We start from the raw sequence: 17,014 nt of genomic DNA, 5'->3' as shown, positions 1-17,014 counted from the left end.
AAAAAATTATATCATTAAAATATTTTAATAAGCTAGTATAATTTCTAAATAATTTTATATGTTAAGATTATAAAACTAAAATGTAATTATTAATTAGCAAACTTACATTAATAAGCTTTTTATAAATTATAATATTAGTAATTATTATATAAAAAACTTTTATAAATTCTAAATATCAAAATATATTATATAAAGATTTTAATTTTATCAACTCACACTAATATAAAAAAATTAAAAAAAAACTAAATTAATTAGTAATAAAAATATATATTAATATTAAATATACTATATACTAATTTTAATATAAAATAATCTTTTTACAATTAATTAATAAAGATATTATTAAATATATTCTATATTATTTTAAAAAATTTTATATTTAATATTATATACATCTAAAATTTTAATAAATAATTTAAAGTCTATATTAATATTTTATACATAAATAATAATAATATAAAATCTATAAAAATTTATATTATTATATATATAAAATCTTTAGTATTATAGTTTATATATAAATAGATAATTTTAATAAATTTATTTATATTAGTTAAATATAAAATATTTTATAAAATATTTTATAAAGCTATTTTTTATATAAATCTATTATAATAATTAATATAATAGAAACCACAGAAGAGATTATAACTATAATTAAAAAAGTAAAAATTATAAAAACTCGAAATCTAATTGAAATTAATTTAACTGAGACTGTTAGAGTAATTATAATTATAATAAAAAAATCTTAAAAAATGTATTATAATAATATTAATATCAACAGTAATAGTAAAGATTCTTAATATAAATATTTTTTACTACAACTAAATTAAAAGAACATATAATAAATTTTATAAAATATAAAAATATTATAAATATAATAAAAATAATAACCAGTACTATTCTAAAAACTATAATAAGAAAAAATATTTAATTATTATAAAAAATAAAATATCTTCTATTTTTAATACTTGGATTATTTTATATTGTTTATTTTTAATAATATTCTGTATGTATATATCATGATTTATAATTTTATGTATTTTACAAAGACTCTGATTTAAAGATTTTTATTATTAATATAAATAAATTATTTAAAAACTAGTAATATATAATGATAAAAATCTATATTAATAATAAGATAAATATTGTATACTTAAATTATAGATATATAATATTAATAATTGTTAAAATATAGCTTACAGCAAATTCTTTAAATATTTTTATAATAATTATAAATATTCTATTTATATTTATAACATTAAGTAATAATTTAATACTATTAAATGTATAATATTATTAATATTTTTTTCTATAGAAGTTAATATTAAATTAGTTATAATATATGTATATAAGTATATATATTATCTAGAATTTAAAAATGTATCTACTTATAAATTATAATATTTTTAATATGTATAAATTTATTATTAACTTTAAAAACTAATTAATAATAATAGTATATTACCAAAAAGCAATATATTTTAATTATTATTTCAAAATTAAATTATAACTAATACTTATTAATTTTTAATTATAATAAATAATATTATTAGTACGGGAATAATAGACTGATCTGGTCGATAAATAATAAAATATTAATATTAACTAAAAAATATTTAAGATTCTTAAGTCTCTTGTTAATAAAGTTAAAAAGATTTTTATAAATTTTGATAACTAGTAAATAGAATATTTACTAGTATTAATTAAAGTAATAATATCTAGCTAGATAAATAAATTACTTTAAAAATTAAAACTAAATAATATATTATTTTTATTATATATATCTATTTTGCCCGACTCAAAGTTTAGTAAAAGTACTTTACTAAAATTTTAAAAAATTATTATTAACAAAAAAGCTAAAATAAAAATAAAATCTAAATATAAAAAATAAAAGCATAATAATAATAATTTTAATTTTCTATATTTTTTATATATTTAGCTTATGTAGACACCAGATCTTAAGTTAATAATATTTATGGTAGATTTCAATAGTATCAATATTCTGCTATTAGTTTCTGTCTAATAGATATTTTTTGATAGTCTTAATCTCCTAAACTTCATTCTTATCAACCATCTACACATCAATCATATCAATCTTCGTCATATTGGTCAGTATCATATCAGAAAGAGTAATAAATAAAAAAAAAGACTTATAATCTAAGAAGAGTTTGTAAAAAGATAGATTCCACCTATCTAAGTATCTATCTAAACTGCCGGCCGAAGACAGTGAGCTGTCTAGCCAATAGGAGGCCGGGCCCTCCATATTTTTGAAGTATTAAACATCCTTAAACTTATCAAGTTAAAAAAAGTATTCGTGAGGTGGCATTATTTATAAGGTAACGACAACCCTCCACCGCAGGTGGTGGGGCGCCGCAGCGACGAGTACGTCAGTGCCTTCAGAATAAGAACAGCGGGGCGGTGGCTGACCGCTTTGAATTCCCTCTGCCGCTTCCTCTATAGGCCAAGATTTGGAACCGTCCACCAGATGGTATTTATGAACTCGAATCAAACCGGCAGATCTGGGATTAAATAATCAGACCCGCTTCATTAGATTTTCAATTTCTCAAGGCACCACATACTGAGTAGTTAGTGAACTAATGACTTAGCTACCCCACATCAGTCAGTTTGTGTAACGGCTTCCACCATCCTTGTTCTTATCGAGAGACCACGAAAGTATTCTAACCACCTTCAAGTATTTGACTACTCCAATCTGAGAAGTTTTTCAATACCACCTTATACTCATCCCCTCAGTCAGCACAACAAGGGAAATTCAACCTTCTCGCATATACTTTCCGGGGTTGACCATAATGGCTGCTTGTTTCCATGTTCAATCCGAGGGTAAGCAGAACCAACAACTCAGACATACAGTACCCTCCATTCAAAATCAAGTGCCACACCTCGAGTTTTCTAACATAATCTAGAAATAAAACCTCCATCAACTTCACAAGTTGTATATCGGGAGGATTGTACGCAATGTTTTGACTCTGTAGTATGCGTTTCTCTCTCAATACTTACTGGGCTTCAAGTTGACGCTAGTAGGATCTAAGTTCGGGAATAAACGTTTGCCTCTCCTGTTTCAATGGCGGTTGTGCTCATGATAGAAATCATGCTCTTCTGCACTTCAAAAGATCTGGGCATCCACTAGCCCTCAATATCAAGCGGACGCGCAAGAAGGTTCAAGTAGGTTGCCTGTCAGCATCATACACGGCTCTTATCGGTAACTAACAGGACATGGCAGAGAGATGAGCCACCCCAGAAAGTTTCCAAACTTGCAATTTCTGCTGAAACGGATGAGGACCGATATGACACAAGCACTCGTGTTCTCTGTTACCATTGCTGCCAGGATAACATTGATCAATCGAGTGGCAATCTACCATCTGTTATTGACGGGGTTCTGACGGCAATGACTTTCTCCAGTAGGGAAGAAGTCAAAGCATGGGAGCAAGAGTTCATCCCCTGTGAACATACTCTTTGCGTGGAACAAAGCAGCTCGCGACAACTTGAATCGCAAGGTAAATCTGAGTTTTGACCGATTATTGTTTACATGAATCTGACGGCTATAAATGCAGAACTTGCGCAATGTTCGATGTGCAGTCTCAAGGAAAACCTTTGGCTATGTCTAGAATGTGGTAACCTTGGCTGTGGTCGAAGCCAATTCGGTGGCGTGGGCGGCAACTCTCATGGACTTGCGCACTTTGAAATGACCTCGCACGCTGTTGCAGTGAAGCTTGGTTCAATAACAGCCGAGGGATCCGCTGATATCTTTTGTTATAAGTGCAATGAAGAGAGGATCGATCCTGATCTTGCCCAGCACCTCGGACACTGGGGCATCAATCTAGCGGATAGAGAGAAAACGGAGAAGAGCTTGATGGAAATGCAGGTTGAGCACAACCTAAGGTGGGAATTTTCAATGACTACAGAGGACGGCCACGAGCTTAGACCGGTATTTGGTCCTGGTCTCACTGGCCTCAAAAACCTAGGCAACAGTTGTTACTTGTCAAGTGTGATACAATGCCTATTCACTTTGCCACAGTTTGAAGACAGGTACTATCATCCCAGTGAAGAGCCCCCATTGACACAGAAGCCGGCCGAAGATCTGGAGACCCAGATGCGCAAATTGGCAGATGGAATCCTCTCTGGTCGGTACTCCAAACCTGCCACCGATGTATGCGCCTCGCCTGAAACAGCTGAAGTTCCGCATCAGAATGGCTTGGCACCAGCCATGTTTAAACACCTTGTTGGTCGTGGTCACGAGGAGTTCTCCACAATGAGACAGCAGGATGCTTTCGAATTCCTGCTTCATATTTTCAAACTTGTCAACTTGTCTAAGCATACAGGAGGATCCTTGAATCCAGTAGAGTCGTTTGCCTTCTCTGTAGAGCAACGTCTCCAATGCCTATCTTGCAGAAAGGTGCGATACAAAGTGGATCAACAGGATAATGTTTCCTTGTCTGTCCCCGCTCACCGTACAAACTCACTGCAAAGCAAGGATACCGCCGGATTCGAAAGTGTGACCATCTTAGAATGTCTTGATACATTCACGAGTGAAGAAAGAGTGGAACTGCGCTGTCCTTCCTGCCACAGTGAGGATGGTTTCTCCAAGCGCTCATTCTTCAAGACATTACCGCAGGAGTTGGTCATCAACGCTCGACGGTTCGAACTAGTTAATTGGGTACCAACGAAGCTCGACATTCCTGTCGAAGTGGATGAAGGGCCGATAGACTTCAGTAAACATCTCGCCCCCTTTCCTAGTCAGGGTGAAGAGCTTCTCCCGGATGTCGAGGCGCCAACGCCAACATTTGATCCTGACGAAATTGCCCTCAGTCAGTTGCTCGGCATGGGATTCCCCCGGACCAGAAGTGAAAAGGCGCTCTATATGACAGGCAACTCGGATGCCGAAGCTGCCATGAATTGGTTGTTTGCGCATATGGAAGACCCCGATATTGATGAACCTATAGTTCAGAAAGGCCCCGCTCAGCCGCTGAATGAGACACCACACGATGCAGCTAAAGTGCTGCAGTTGTCTGAAATGGGTATTGATGCTGATCGGGCCAGGATCGCCTTGGCTGCAGTCGGGAATGATGTCAACAGAGCAATTGATTGGGTGTTCAGTCATCCCGAAGACATAATAGAAGTGGGAACCGTTCCTCAAGCGACTGAAAGTCCTAGTACCCGTGCTGTCGGTTTCGATACTACTCCAGCTCTCTACCGTCTTCATTCGATAGTGTGCCACAAAGGCTCCTCTGTACATGCTGGGTAAGTGGGTCCTGGAGAGATTCGATCAATGCTAACCTGGAAGAAGACACTATGTTGCAGTCGTGCGCAAAACTCTACCAGGCGAGGAGGGGCCTTCTTGGATCATGTTTAATGATGAGAAGGTTGTGCGGGTGGACGATGTACAGGAGCTGAAGAAGTCTGCCTATCTTTACTTCTTCTCTCGGGTCTAGACTGGATTCAATGCAGCACCAACTCCATCTTGAGTGCCCTAGATGGAACATAACGTTGGGTACAGTCGCTGTAGGAAGATGCCAATTATTGGATCGTAATATTGAGTCTTCAAAGTGCATTTTCATATCATTCACTTCTGGCACGCAGATTAACAGCGGACGTACAAGGGTGCACTGTAAAACCTTGATAGGTACAATGCACGAGGGACATGTTATGGACGGACTAAATCATCCTGGAACAGCTTATTCCAGTCACGAAGCTATGCGTCCAACATGTCGACTATTCAATGCAATTACAAAAATTATCATTCAGAAGCATAATTAAAAAATAAGTCTATACGAGTTTCCTCCCAACGGTATTAAGTATGATGAAATCGAGGCCCTCAAGGTATTGCAGATTTCGCATGGTGACAGAATCTGCTTTCAGAATTTGACAGTTGCTTGAGTTGCAGTGCCCAAGGAGCTTCGGATGAATGTGTGCAAATGAGCGCAAGTAGCGATCGCATCATTGGCCCTTCTTCAAATCCCCAGAAAGTTTCGTTTGTCTTCTGCGCTTGATCGCCTCTGGAGAATACTCGGTATCCAACATATAGTCCCACCACCTGAAGCTGCTGGAGTAATTGCCAACGAACTTCTCATGATGCAGGTCATGGTGATCGGCCCCAGCCCAGAAGGGGAGGAAATGGTGGAGACTCCAAGGAAATTCATAGCCACTGTGTGCATCGATTGCCTGGAACAGCCGCAAGACAATCCAGATGTACATGGTGAAGATATGCAAGTCCCCGGTCAACGCACACCACAGAATGGGACAGCCAACCGTGCCAAATCCCAGGATCATGACTTCAATAGGCGAGGCGTATTCCGCAGCCATACCAAAGGGCGCTGAGTACTGGTGGTGAATTTTGTGGATGCCTTTATAAAGTGGTCCCCAGTGAAGAGCGCGATGAGAAAAGTAGTGCCACGTGTCTTCGAGGACGAAGAATATAGCGATCTGATAGGCCATAGTCCAGATCGAAGGAAATGGGACGGAAGTTGAGAGGCCGAAGAATTGGGCCATGGGATGGAAAAGCCTACTCAATGTAAGCGGCTATATCAAATAAATTAAGCAGCATGCTGATTGAGCTTACCAGATTTGAGGCAACTCAACGGTGAAATGGCTTAATAGCACGAACTTGGCACAGTCCCACTGTTCACGGAAGGACGGAACTTTGTTCTATAAGAGACTGTCAGTTGACACCCAACCCCGATTGCCAGTGACTATGCATACACTTTGAATTTTATAACCCTTGAAAAAGCCCATGCTATCTATGAAGATCCATGGCAGCGAGCGTCCAAAATAGACAAGTTCGTGCATCATAAATGACATGATACCAGTCGCAAGAACATCGTTCTGCATCCAGGCGTACCATGCTGTCCAGAGCCGTTCCAAGACATTGAGATGGGTGTTATATTTGGAAATTTCCTCAAATTGGCCCCAGTAGGATTCTGGGGTTGAGAAAGATGTCGTATTCCTATGAAATCTTAGCGATGATCGAGTGACATTGGGTAAGGATGGCTCACATTTTTAAAGCAGGTGGTCAGCTTCCCTTCAGCTACTCCTTCCCAGGATCCTTCAATCAGGGGCAGACGAGCAAAATATTAGGCAAGCAATGAGGGAGGTAAGGTTTGAACGAAATAAAAGCTTTTAGAGTAGAGGAGGAAACGAGAAGTGAGAGCAGATCCTCTAGCTAACACTGGGGAGGGAGATGTGAACTGTGTAAAAGTACTTGGTAGGTACTGGGCCAGTATTTCAGAAAAGCCGGGTGAAGTACTGCGCCATCAGGACTATTGTTCCCGGGGTGGCGAGATTTCTTCGGCTACCCCCTGGCCGCGACCTTTCCAGGCTGGCACCACTGCCTAGCCGATTGGGGCCGATGTTAGCTCCACCCGGTTGGGAATGGCTTGGTTCGATCTCCAATCACCACGGGTCAGTATCAAACATACTCTGACCATTCTTTATCCTTATATATCATCACCGCCTTTCATTGAAGGGAACACGTTGGTGCTGCCGTGGTCCGTGTGCGATAGGTCCAGTACTGCAGCTACTGCTGCAATTCCCCTTGCAGCGACAGCCTTGCAGAAAGCGTAACTTGTAAGTTGAGGGTGCCCGGGTGCCCGGGTGCCCTGGCCTCGGGGGTTTCATCGTCCGTTTCCCTACCGCCTTGAGCAAATCACAAATCAGTCAAATTATTCTACATATGAAACGCCCTACTATGAGTGGTTACATCTCCAGAGTTGTAAGTCCATTTGATCTTACTATGTGCAATTGAAATACGGCGGAGGGTGAGAGCCAAAGCGTTGAGTGACCCATCGGCTGGGAGAGGTCCACAATTGCCATAGACACGACAACATATTTGTATTTCATCCCGCACTTACAAGATGCCTGAGGTAACGTAATCGGTAAGAGAGTCGGTCATGTAAGCGAGTCGGCCACCCGGTCTTGGCAAGCAGCCTATTATACTACTTATATTAGAATTTTAATTTATATACAAAAATAAGAGTATAATTAAATATTTATATAACTTTCTAAAGACCTGTAATTAATTCTTTAATTAATTTTTTCTTATTAGATATCTTGTATATATATATATCTAAAAAATATTATATATACTATAGTAAGATAATATTTAATAAAAGATTAATTTTTTATAGATGTTATATTACCGGCTATTTTTTATAGTTTAGATATTTATAAAGGCTTTATAAACCTTTAAATTATAATATTATTATTATAATTATTTAATTTTAATTTTTTTATTTAGTATTTTTTTTCTTTACAGCTATATAAAGTTGGCAGTTTTTATATTCTAAAGAAATTATTCAGTTTAATACTATCTCTGTATTTTTAATAAAATAAAATAGAATAGTTTATATAGATAAAGCCGGAAGATTAAAATATTAAAATAATTAAAATATAACTGATTTATATTTTTTAAACTACTTTAAATTTATAATCATTTAAGTAACAGTTAAAATAATCTCTTAGTTGTTTAGCCGGCTTTTTTATAAAGATATTTTATATATTTATAGATTTAAATACTTAAATATAGACTTTTAAATATATATTAAGAAAATCAATTTTATTAATTTAATAATATTTAATTTATATAAAATATTTAATCCGGCGGCTGTATACTTAGTTTTCTAATAAGAATACAGCTATATTTAACAGCTAATAGAAATAAAAAAAATTAATCGGTATATATACTAAAATAATATTATTCTTATAATATATATTATTAAATTAATATATTTAATAAAAATTATATCTGTTAAGAACCAAGAGGCTATATTAGCTAGTTTTTTATTTCTTGATATAAAAAGTAAAATAGTTTTTAAGCTAATATTTACTAATTTTTTAATTATTCAATTTATTTAATAATCTTATAATATATTATAAAAAAATATTTTTATATTATATTTATATACAGATTTTTGCTTTTAATATTATATAAATTAGTAATATTTATTCTATAATATTTATATACTTAATTAAAATTATCTATTTATAATTTTTTGATAATATAAAGAAAAAAATTTTTTTAAGTAAAATAAATATATTATTATTTTAGTTACAGCTACTAAGTTTATAATAAAACCGGTTTTATTAAAGTTATAAATATTTATATTTGTAATTTTATATATAATAAGAATAATTTATATTAAAACCAGGCCTGTATAATCTTAGGATTTTTTTATTTTATATATTTATAACTAGTTTAAAAAATAAACTAACTTTTTGAAAATTCTAATATCAGGAAATAAAATTATATATTTATTTTTTATTTATTAAATTGGTTAACTTTTTTTTATATTTTTATATTAAGACTAAAGTTATATTATAAATATAAAGCTGTCTTAAAGATATACTATATTAATTTAATAATATAATCTATTTAATAAATAATTTTTAAAAAAAGTTAGATTATTATAGTTAGTATATATTTTTCTACAGTAAATAAGTTTATTTAGATAATTTTAAAAAATTAAATATAAAATATTAAAAACTTTTATAATATAATAATTAACAGAATTTAATATTTTTAAATAGTTTTAACTATAAAAGAGAGCCTGTTTGTTTATTTTACTAAGTTTTTTAATAATTAAGATATTTTTAGTAGAAAAATTAATGTCTGTATAGAGATAGTTTTAAGAGTATGATAGTGGTTAATAGAATGGCTGACTTGCTTATATAACCAACTTGCTTACCGATTACGTTACTCATATAGGTTAGTTATGTAGATCGAGCTACCAGGCTACCTGACTAGTGAAAAGGGAGGGCGTTCTGGATAATGGTAATAGCCTCTTCCTCCGACTGGGTGTCCCTGCTGGATGCATGTTAAGTAATCTGGCAAGTACCTAGGTATCGCGGGTTCCCTACTAGAGTTTGTGAGGAAGCATGAAAGACGAATGGATTTCACTTCTAAAAAACTATCTATCAAAAAGCGGCCGAAGACGGTAAGCTGTCTAACCAACAAAAAAACAGATCTTTATTATATATTTTCTTTAGCTTACTGCAAGACTGAAAGAGTTCAAAACTTTTTATAATATATATGATTATTATAAAAAAACATAATATGGTGAATATCATCTATGTCGATATTCTGCTATTCCGTCTACGGCCGTCTTCTTGACCGCCTCTGGCGGCAGAACTTTGGCTTACCGAACTTCTAGTTTTTTATCTTTAGTATTAATCTATTTATATATAAAACTGTCTATTCTATAATATATGGTAGCATGTCCGCTTATCCAGATTATAATATATAACTCTAAGGTCCAATCGGTAGATTATTATCTCCAACTTTTTACTTTGTATTTGATCTTATCAAATATTAGATTTACTATATGTTATCAGTGGCGATTATTCGCTATTGACGAAGGCTGAAATTATAGATAAAAGCTTGCTTAATTTCTTCTCTAGATATATAATGTTGCTGAAGGCGGGAGACAGGCAGCTGGAACTGGTAATTTACCAAAAATAATAGTAAAATTATAGAATTAGCCAATATTTCTTTCAGCTTATAAATAAACTATATATAGAAGATAAGAGTAAGTAAAAAGATAAAAATTAAATATGGTATATTTTATGGTTGTCGATTCTGCTGTCTTTAGCAGCCTTTTTTTTACACCGCCTATAGGTATTCTTCGGTATTACCAACTTTCTTTTTTTTTCTAGAATTAATTAAACTTATCTATATATACTTATATTTATTTATCGGAACTGTTATAATTAGTACCATGTTCGTATCTTAAAATAGTTTATAGTGTTATTTTTATAAAATAATTATTTATTATCTTTTCTAGATATTTATTTGTTTGTTTATTACATTAAAAATATTTTTATATTCTTTTATTTTTATTTAGTTACTAAATATTTCTATATTTTTTATATTCTATATTTTTTATGTTTTATATTTTAAATATTTTATATTTCATATTATTATTTTCTGTTATCTGTGCCTGTTTCTGTATATAAATTATTTACTTAGCGAAATCCTGTTTTTTATTTAATTCATTTATTTATTTTTTATATACATATCTAATATTTTGATTTTATTAAATCTATTTTATTATTTCTGCGTTTATTATATTTTCAAGAATTGCTTCCTAATTCTTTATTTTTTTTCGTATTTTTTATATTATTATCGAATATTTATTGGTGTAGAAGTATTAAAATATTTTTTCAACAGTTTATTTATTTAGTTATTTATCTAATCTATTATTAATAATTCTAAGTATTATTAAAAAATTATTTATCAAATTATGTAATACTATTTTTACTTTCTCTCTATAAACTGTTTATATTTAAATAGTAAGATATTATGTTATATTTACTATATTACTTAGTATTTTATTTTTTGACTTTTTAAATATATTATTATTTATATTTTCTATCTTAGAATATCGACTGAAGCATCTTATATAAGATTTTTATTAACTTTTTTAATTAAACTAGTTCTCTTATTACTCATAATTATCATGGTACGGACCTAGAGCATCCATCTAATTTATTTTACTTCTTCTATTATATCTGTTTAGTCTACCTAATCTATTTTATTTTTCTTATTTTAGTAATATTACTGCTCTTTTTAACTATCTATTATATAATATATATAACTTTTTAATTTTTTATTTATTTTTAATTCGGTTTATAGCTTTTTAAGTTATATTTTATCTATAAATCTAAAAATAATCTAATTTAATAGTTAGTAAAGAATTTAAAAAACTAATTATAAAAAATTATCTACTCCGATTTATTATTTTTAGTATCTAGTTAGATTAAGAATTAAATATTAATTTATTTTTTAATATAATATAATCTTAATTTTCTAGAAATAGTAGTATTAATAAGATACTAGTAATTTTATAGTTTCTAATAATTTTAAATATTTTAAAAAAATTTATTTAGTATATTAAAAAATATTTTGAAAATAAGTTTTATTATTATAATTAAGTCTACAGCTGTATTATAGAGACTTAAAATATTTCTAGTTCTTAAATTAAATAATTCTAATAAAAAAAAGATATTTATAATTTAAAAGTTTAACAATATTATTACTATCTTGAAAATCATTCTAAAAAATTAATTTTAAATAAATATATAAAAATTATTTAGACTACTAGTTTTATAATAAATATTTCTATATATACTCTAGAGCCTATATTTATCATTAAAAATATTACAGCTATTTTAATAAAAATAATTATATTAATTAATTTCAAATCTTCTGTTTTTATTTTATTTTTTAAATGTTTATTTAATGCTAATAAATTTAAAAATAAGTATTCCGATCTTAAATACTTTACCAACTAGATTTAAAACAAATAAAAATTAATACTAACTATTATATTATATCTCTTTCTTATAAGATTTATATTATTAGCTATTTGAAAAAACCTTTATAGCTAAATTTAATTATATATTAAAAACAGAGAATATATTCATTCTAACTATATAATATCTTTATTCTTTTAAAGTACTTATCAAAAGACTCCGACAGAAAATATATTACTTAAAATAAACTATTTAATCTATATTAGAAATATTAAAGCTTTTATCTTTATTATATTAGATTTTAAAAACTAGTTTAAAAAGTAAAAATATATCTAAATAATTTTTATTTTATATTTGAGCAGAATATCGGTTATAAACTTAGATTATTACTAGTAAACAATATATTTTTAGAAAAAGATTATTTGTTTTAGTTTATTTTTTATAGAGTGTAAAAAACTATTACATATAGTATTAAATTAAATTAAATTAAATATATTATACATATATATATTAGTTCTAATAACCGAGTAGCAGCAGGTTCTAGTTCTATAAATAAATAAGCTATAGAAGTATTAAATTATATATAAATAGAAGTTTTAGCCAGTTGGCTGTTCTTTTTTTAATATTTTAATTTTTATATAGTTTTTTATAGAAGCTTTATATAGTTTTTCTTTTTATATAGTAAACTAGCAGTATTTAATAGTTTTTAAATATATTTATTTTTATATTTATTTTATTAGTTAGTTTTTTTAAATATTAACTGGTAATTACTGCAGCCTTTAACTATTATATAATTTAAAATCTAGATTTATTATTAAGATTTTTTATTAATTGGGTTAAAGATTTTTAGATCTTATAATCTTAATATAATAAGTAAAAACTTACTATTAAAAAAAGCTAATTAATAGTATATAAATTAGCTGGTAGTTAATAGTTTTTCTATATATAGAATAATTATATTTTAGTAAATATAATATTAAAAATAATATTAATTAAATTTTAAAATTAATTTAGAAGTCTTATATATAGTATGAAATAAATTATTTATCTTATTATTTTTTTTAAAAGAATACTAGAAGTTAGTAAGTTTTTGTTTAGCTTAAAAAATACTTTAGCAGAAAGAATTATATTTTAAATATTTAATAAAAATATATTTAATTAATTAAGAATAATTATATTCTTAATATTTAAAGTACTATAAAAGCTGTTAATTATAGTTATAATAACTAATATTAAAATATTATTATTAAATATAAAGTTTTTGCGAAAAAAAAATATTTATTATATTTAGATTATTAAATTTAACTACTAGTATAAAAAATTTCTTTTTTTTAATAATAATTTTTTAGAATTATATTTAGCTGATATATATAATCTTAGTAAATATTATAATTAAATAATTAATATTAATAATTTTAATTTTTTTGGCTAAAACTTTCTATTATTTTATAAGATTTTTATAGTTAATATAACTAATATTTATACTATATACTATAATTAAATATTATATATTTTAATTATTATATTCAGACTAAATATTTTAATTTATAGTAATTATATATAAATAAAATATTTTAGATTTTTTAAATTATTAGTTATATAAATTATATTATTACTAGATAATATAAAGCTTATAAAAATCTTATAATAAATATTTATTTTATTTTTTATATTAATTATATTTTTATTAATATAGTTTATTAACATTTTATTATTATAATATAATAAATTAACTATAATATCTATAGTTTTTTATATATAAATAATAAGATTTTTAATAAAAACTAATTATATTAGTAAATTATTTAAACCTGCTAATTTATTTATAATATTAATTATATTCATTTAGATTTTAATAAACTAATTATTTATATATAATCTAAAAATAGTAGTTATAATTATATAGTAAATAATATTAATATATAAATATATTTCAAAGATTATTATTAGTAATAAAATAGCTGCAGACCTGCTGAGATTATTTATAAGTTTAGTAATTTATAATTACTAGTTTATTTATATTTAAAGAATATTTTTATTTTTTTTAAGATTCTTACAGAGGGTCTTGATTAAAAATATTGTAATAATCTAATTAATAAAATTAATAAGATTTTTAATTAATAAAAGAAAAATTAATTTAAACATATTATTATTTATTTTTTTTATTTATTTTTAAATTATTTAAGAATATTATTAATAGTTATTATATATACTTATAAATTTTTATAATAGTAGTCGGTTTTAATCTAAGACTATATTAGCTTTTTAAAAAATATTTTAAATAGTATTAAGCTGCTATATAATTACAAAAACTAAAAAGATTATTAAAAAATATTTAATTAATTTAAAAAAAATTAGATATAACTTTCTTCTCTTTCCGATTAATAATTTAATGGTGGCGTGCTGTTTGATATAACTGGCGCGTTTTTTATACTATATAACTGGCGGTGTTGGTGGTCACCAAGTATATTACATATAGTATCTTATTCAAAAAAGTATTAAAACTATTTGTAAAAATTCTTTACCAATCTTGTATTATATATAATAAGAAACGAATATAAGTTTCAATTTAATAATTTTCAAAAAAGATTTATAATTTTTAAGTATAATTTTATAAATCTATTTATTATATACTATTAATTTTCTAGTAAAGGATTAACTGCTGTGATTATAAACATCAATATAGACGAGATCAAGCTTTATATTATTCATAATATCAAGTATAACAAATATTTTAAAGAAAGAATTATAAAACTAGCAAGATACAGAGCATTCTATTACTAGAACAGTTAAAAAAACTGAAAGAGAATAAAAAATAGAATATTATTATAAATAAACTACTAAATATTTGTCACAGTGCATACCTAGAGTGCCTGTTTAATCTTTTTTATTTTTTGTATCTGTTATATCTGCTTTATCTGTCTGATCTATTTTATTTTTTTATTCTAGTAATCCTACTACTTTTTCTATTTACTTAATATTTAATATATAAAGATTTTTAATTTTTTATTTATTTCTAATTCTGTTTATAGCTCCTCAAGCTATATTTTATTTATAAATCTAAAAATAATCTAATTTAGTAGCTAGTAAAGAATTTAGAGAATTAATAATAAAAATTAATTAATTAAAGCTATTATTTTTATTATTTAATTAGATTAAAAAAAGCCAGTCTGTTCTTTAATATTATATAGTTTTTATTCTTAGAAATAGCAGCTTTAATAAAATACTAGTAATTCTATAATCTCCAGCTATACTAAATAATCCAGAAAAATTTATTTAGTATATTAATAAATATTTTAAAAAATAATATAAATATTATAATAAACTATATTAGTATCTCATAAATATAAAAGTTATATTTACTAATATCTAGTTTATTATTATTATAAAAAATATACTAGTTATTTATTAAATAAAATAGATTTTAAAAAAAACCTATTTTAAATTATTAGTTTAAAAATAAATACCACCCAAAAATTATTTTTAACTAAAAAAACTGAATTTAGATTAAATATATCAAAGCTATCTAAATTATTATTGGTATAATAGATATTTTTATATAAATTCTAAAATCTATATTTATTATTAAAAATACTACAGCTACTTTAGTAAAAATGATTATATTAATAAATTCTAAATGTTTTGTTTTTATTTTTTTATTATTTATTTAATTTTAATAAAGTTAAAGATAGCTACTTTAATCTCCGCCGATTTATTTTTTAATTTAAAAAAAATAAATATAAATATTAACTAATATACTACTACTATTATTCAGAAATTATATATAATTAGTTATTTACATAAAATACTATGTATTTATATATAATTTTATATTAAAAACAGAAAATATAATCTAAATAATTTTATTAATATTTTATATCTGCTTAAATACTTTTTTAATAATTCTAATTATACTAGAATTATATATAATAAATTATACCGACTGAAATAAGAATCCTATAATTTTATAATATTTTCACTAAATTTAAATATTTAGCCTAAAATATATATATATATCTAAATATTCTTTTTATATTTAAGAACTATATTAACTAAAAATTTAAAAATATACTATTGATTAATATTCTCTCTAAAAAAACTACTATAATTTAATTTCTCTTTTTTAAATCTTAGATAATTATTATTTATAATATAATATTAAAGCCTGTAACTACTTCTAAAAATCTTTTTTAATTTTATATTCTATAACTCTAAAGACCAGTATATATCTTAGAATAATAATTATATGAAAAGATCTGTCATCTCTAAATATAATAATATAAATCTATTTATTATACTGCTGGTTTTTCTGCTGTAAAACTAATTATTATAATTATTAAGAATACTTTTATTATAAATCAAACTGCTATTTTATTAAAAATATTTTTAGAAATATTTATATATTTTTTATTTTTAATTTTTTATATTTATTTATTATATCTATTGTTTCTAAACTTCTACATCTATTTATTTCCGAGATATTAGTTATCTTTCTATTATTTTATAAAATCTATTTATAATAATTAGATCTATTTATAAACTTTATAGAATTTTTAATTTTATTCTTTATTATAATCTAAATATTTATACTTATCTTACTCTAGTAAGTAGTTAAAAGAATAATTTTATTTTAAGCTATTAATAGACTGATCTTTTAATATAATTATATATTATCTTAAAAATAATATTTAAAATTTTTTTAAAATAATTATAAAATTTAACAGCTAATAAAAAAAGTCGAACCGTATTA

General features: G+C 26.3%; 2 protein-coding genes across 2 annotated transcripts; one reads left to right on the top strand and one right to left on the bottom strand.

The window, feature by feature from the left end:
• Positions 1-2,484: 2,484 nt before the first annotated feature.
• On the top strand, positions 2,485-5,682 carry BO72DRAFT_487469 (ubiquitin-specific protease UBP14). Its single transcript, XM_040947982.1, has 6 exons — positions 2,485-2,841; positions 2,925-2,992; positions 3,043-3,183; positions 3,242-3,515; positions 3,573-5,259; positions 5,306-5,682. Exons 1-6 carry the CDS (start codon positions 2,811-2,813, stop codon positions 5,448-5,450), a joined length of 2,346 nt encoding a protein of 781 aa, XP_040799589.1. The 5' UTR covers positions 2,485-2,810; the 3' UTR covers positions 5,451-5,682.
• BO72DRAFT_478791 (sterol desaturase family protein) lies at positions 5,541-7,942 on the bottom strand. The gene is made up of 4 exons (XM_040947529.1): positions 7,866-7,942; positions 6,718-6,961; positions 6,578-6,663; positions 5,541-6,520 (listed from the first exon to the last, which is right to left on the bottom strand). The coding sequence occupies exons 1-4, from the start codon at positions 7,904-7,906 to the stop codon at positions 5,956-5,958; spliced, it is 936 nt and encodes a 311-aa protein (XP_040799588.1). The 5' UTR covers positions 7,907-7,942; the 3' UTR covers positions 5,541-5,955.
• Between the last annotated feature and the right edge of the window lie 9,072 nt (positions 7,943-17,014).

The sequence above is a fragment of the Aspergillus fijiensis genome, assembly GCF_003184825.1.
Source record: "Aspergillus fijiensis CBS 313.89 unplaced genomic scaffold BO72scaffold_36, whole genome shotgun sequence".
Classification (NCBI taxonomy): domain Eukaryota; kingdom Fungi; phylum Ascomycota; class Eurotiomycetes; order Eurotiales; family Aspergillaceae; genus Aspergillus; species Aspergillus fijiensis.
Note: the sequence above shows the minus strand (reverse complement) of the source record. Positions and strands in the feature narration are given on the sequence as shown.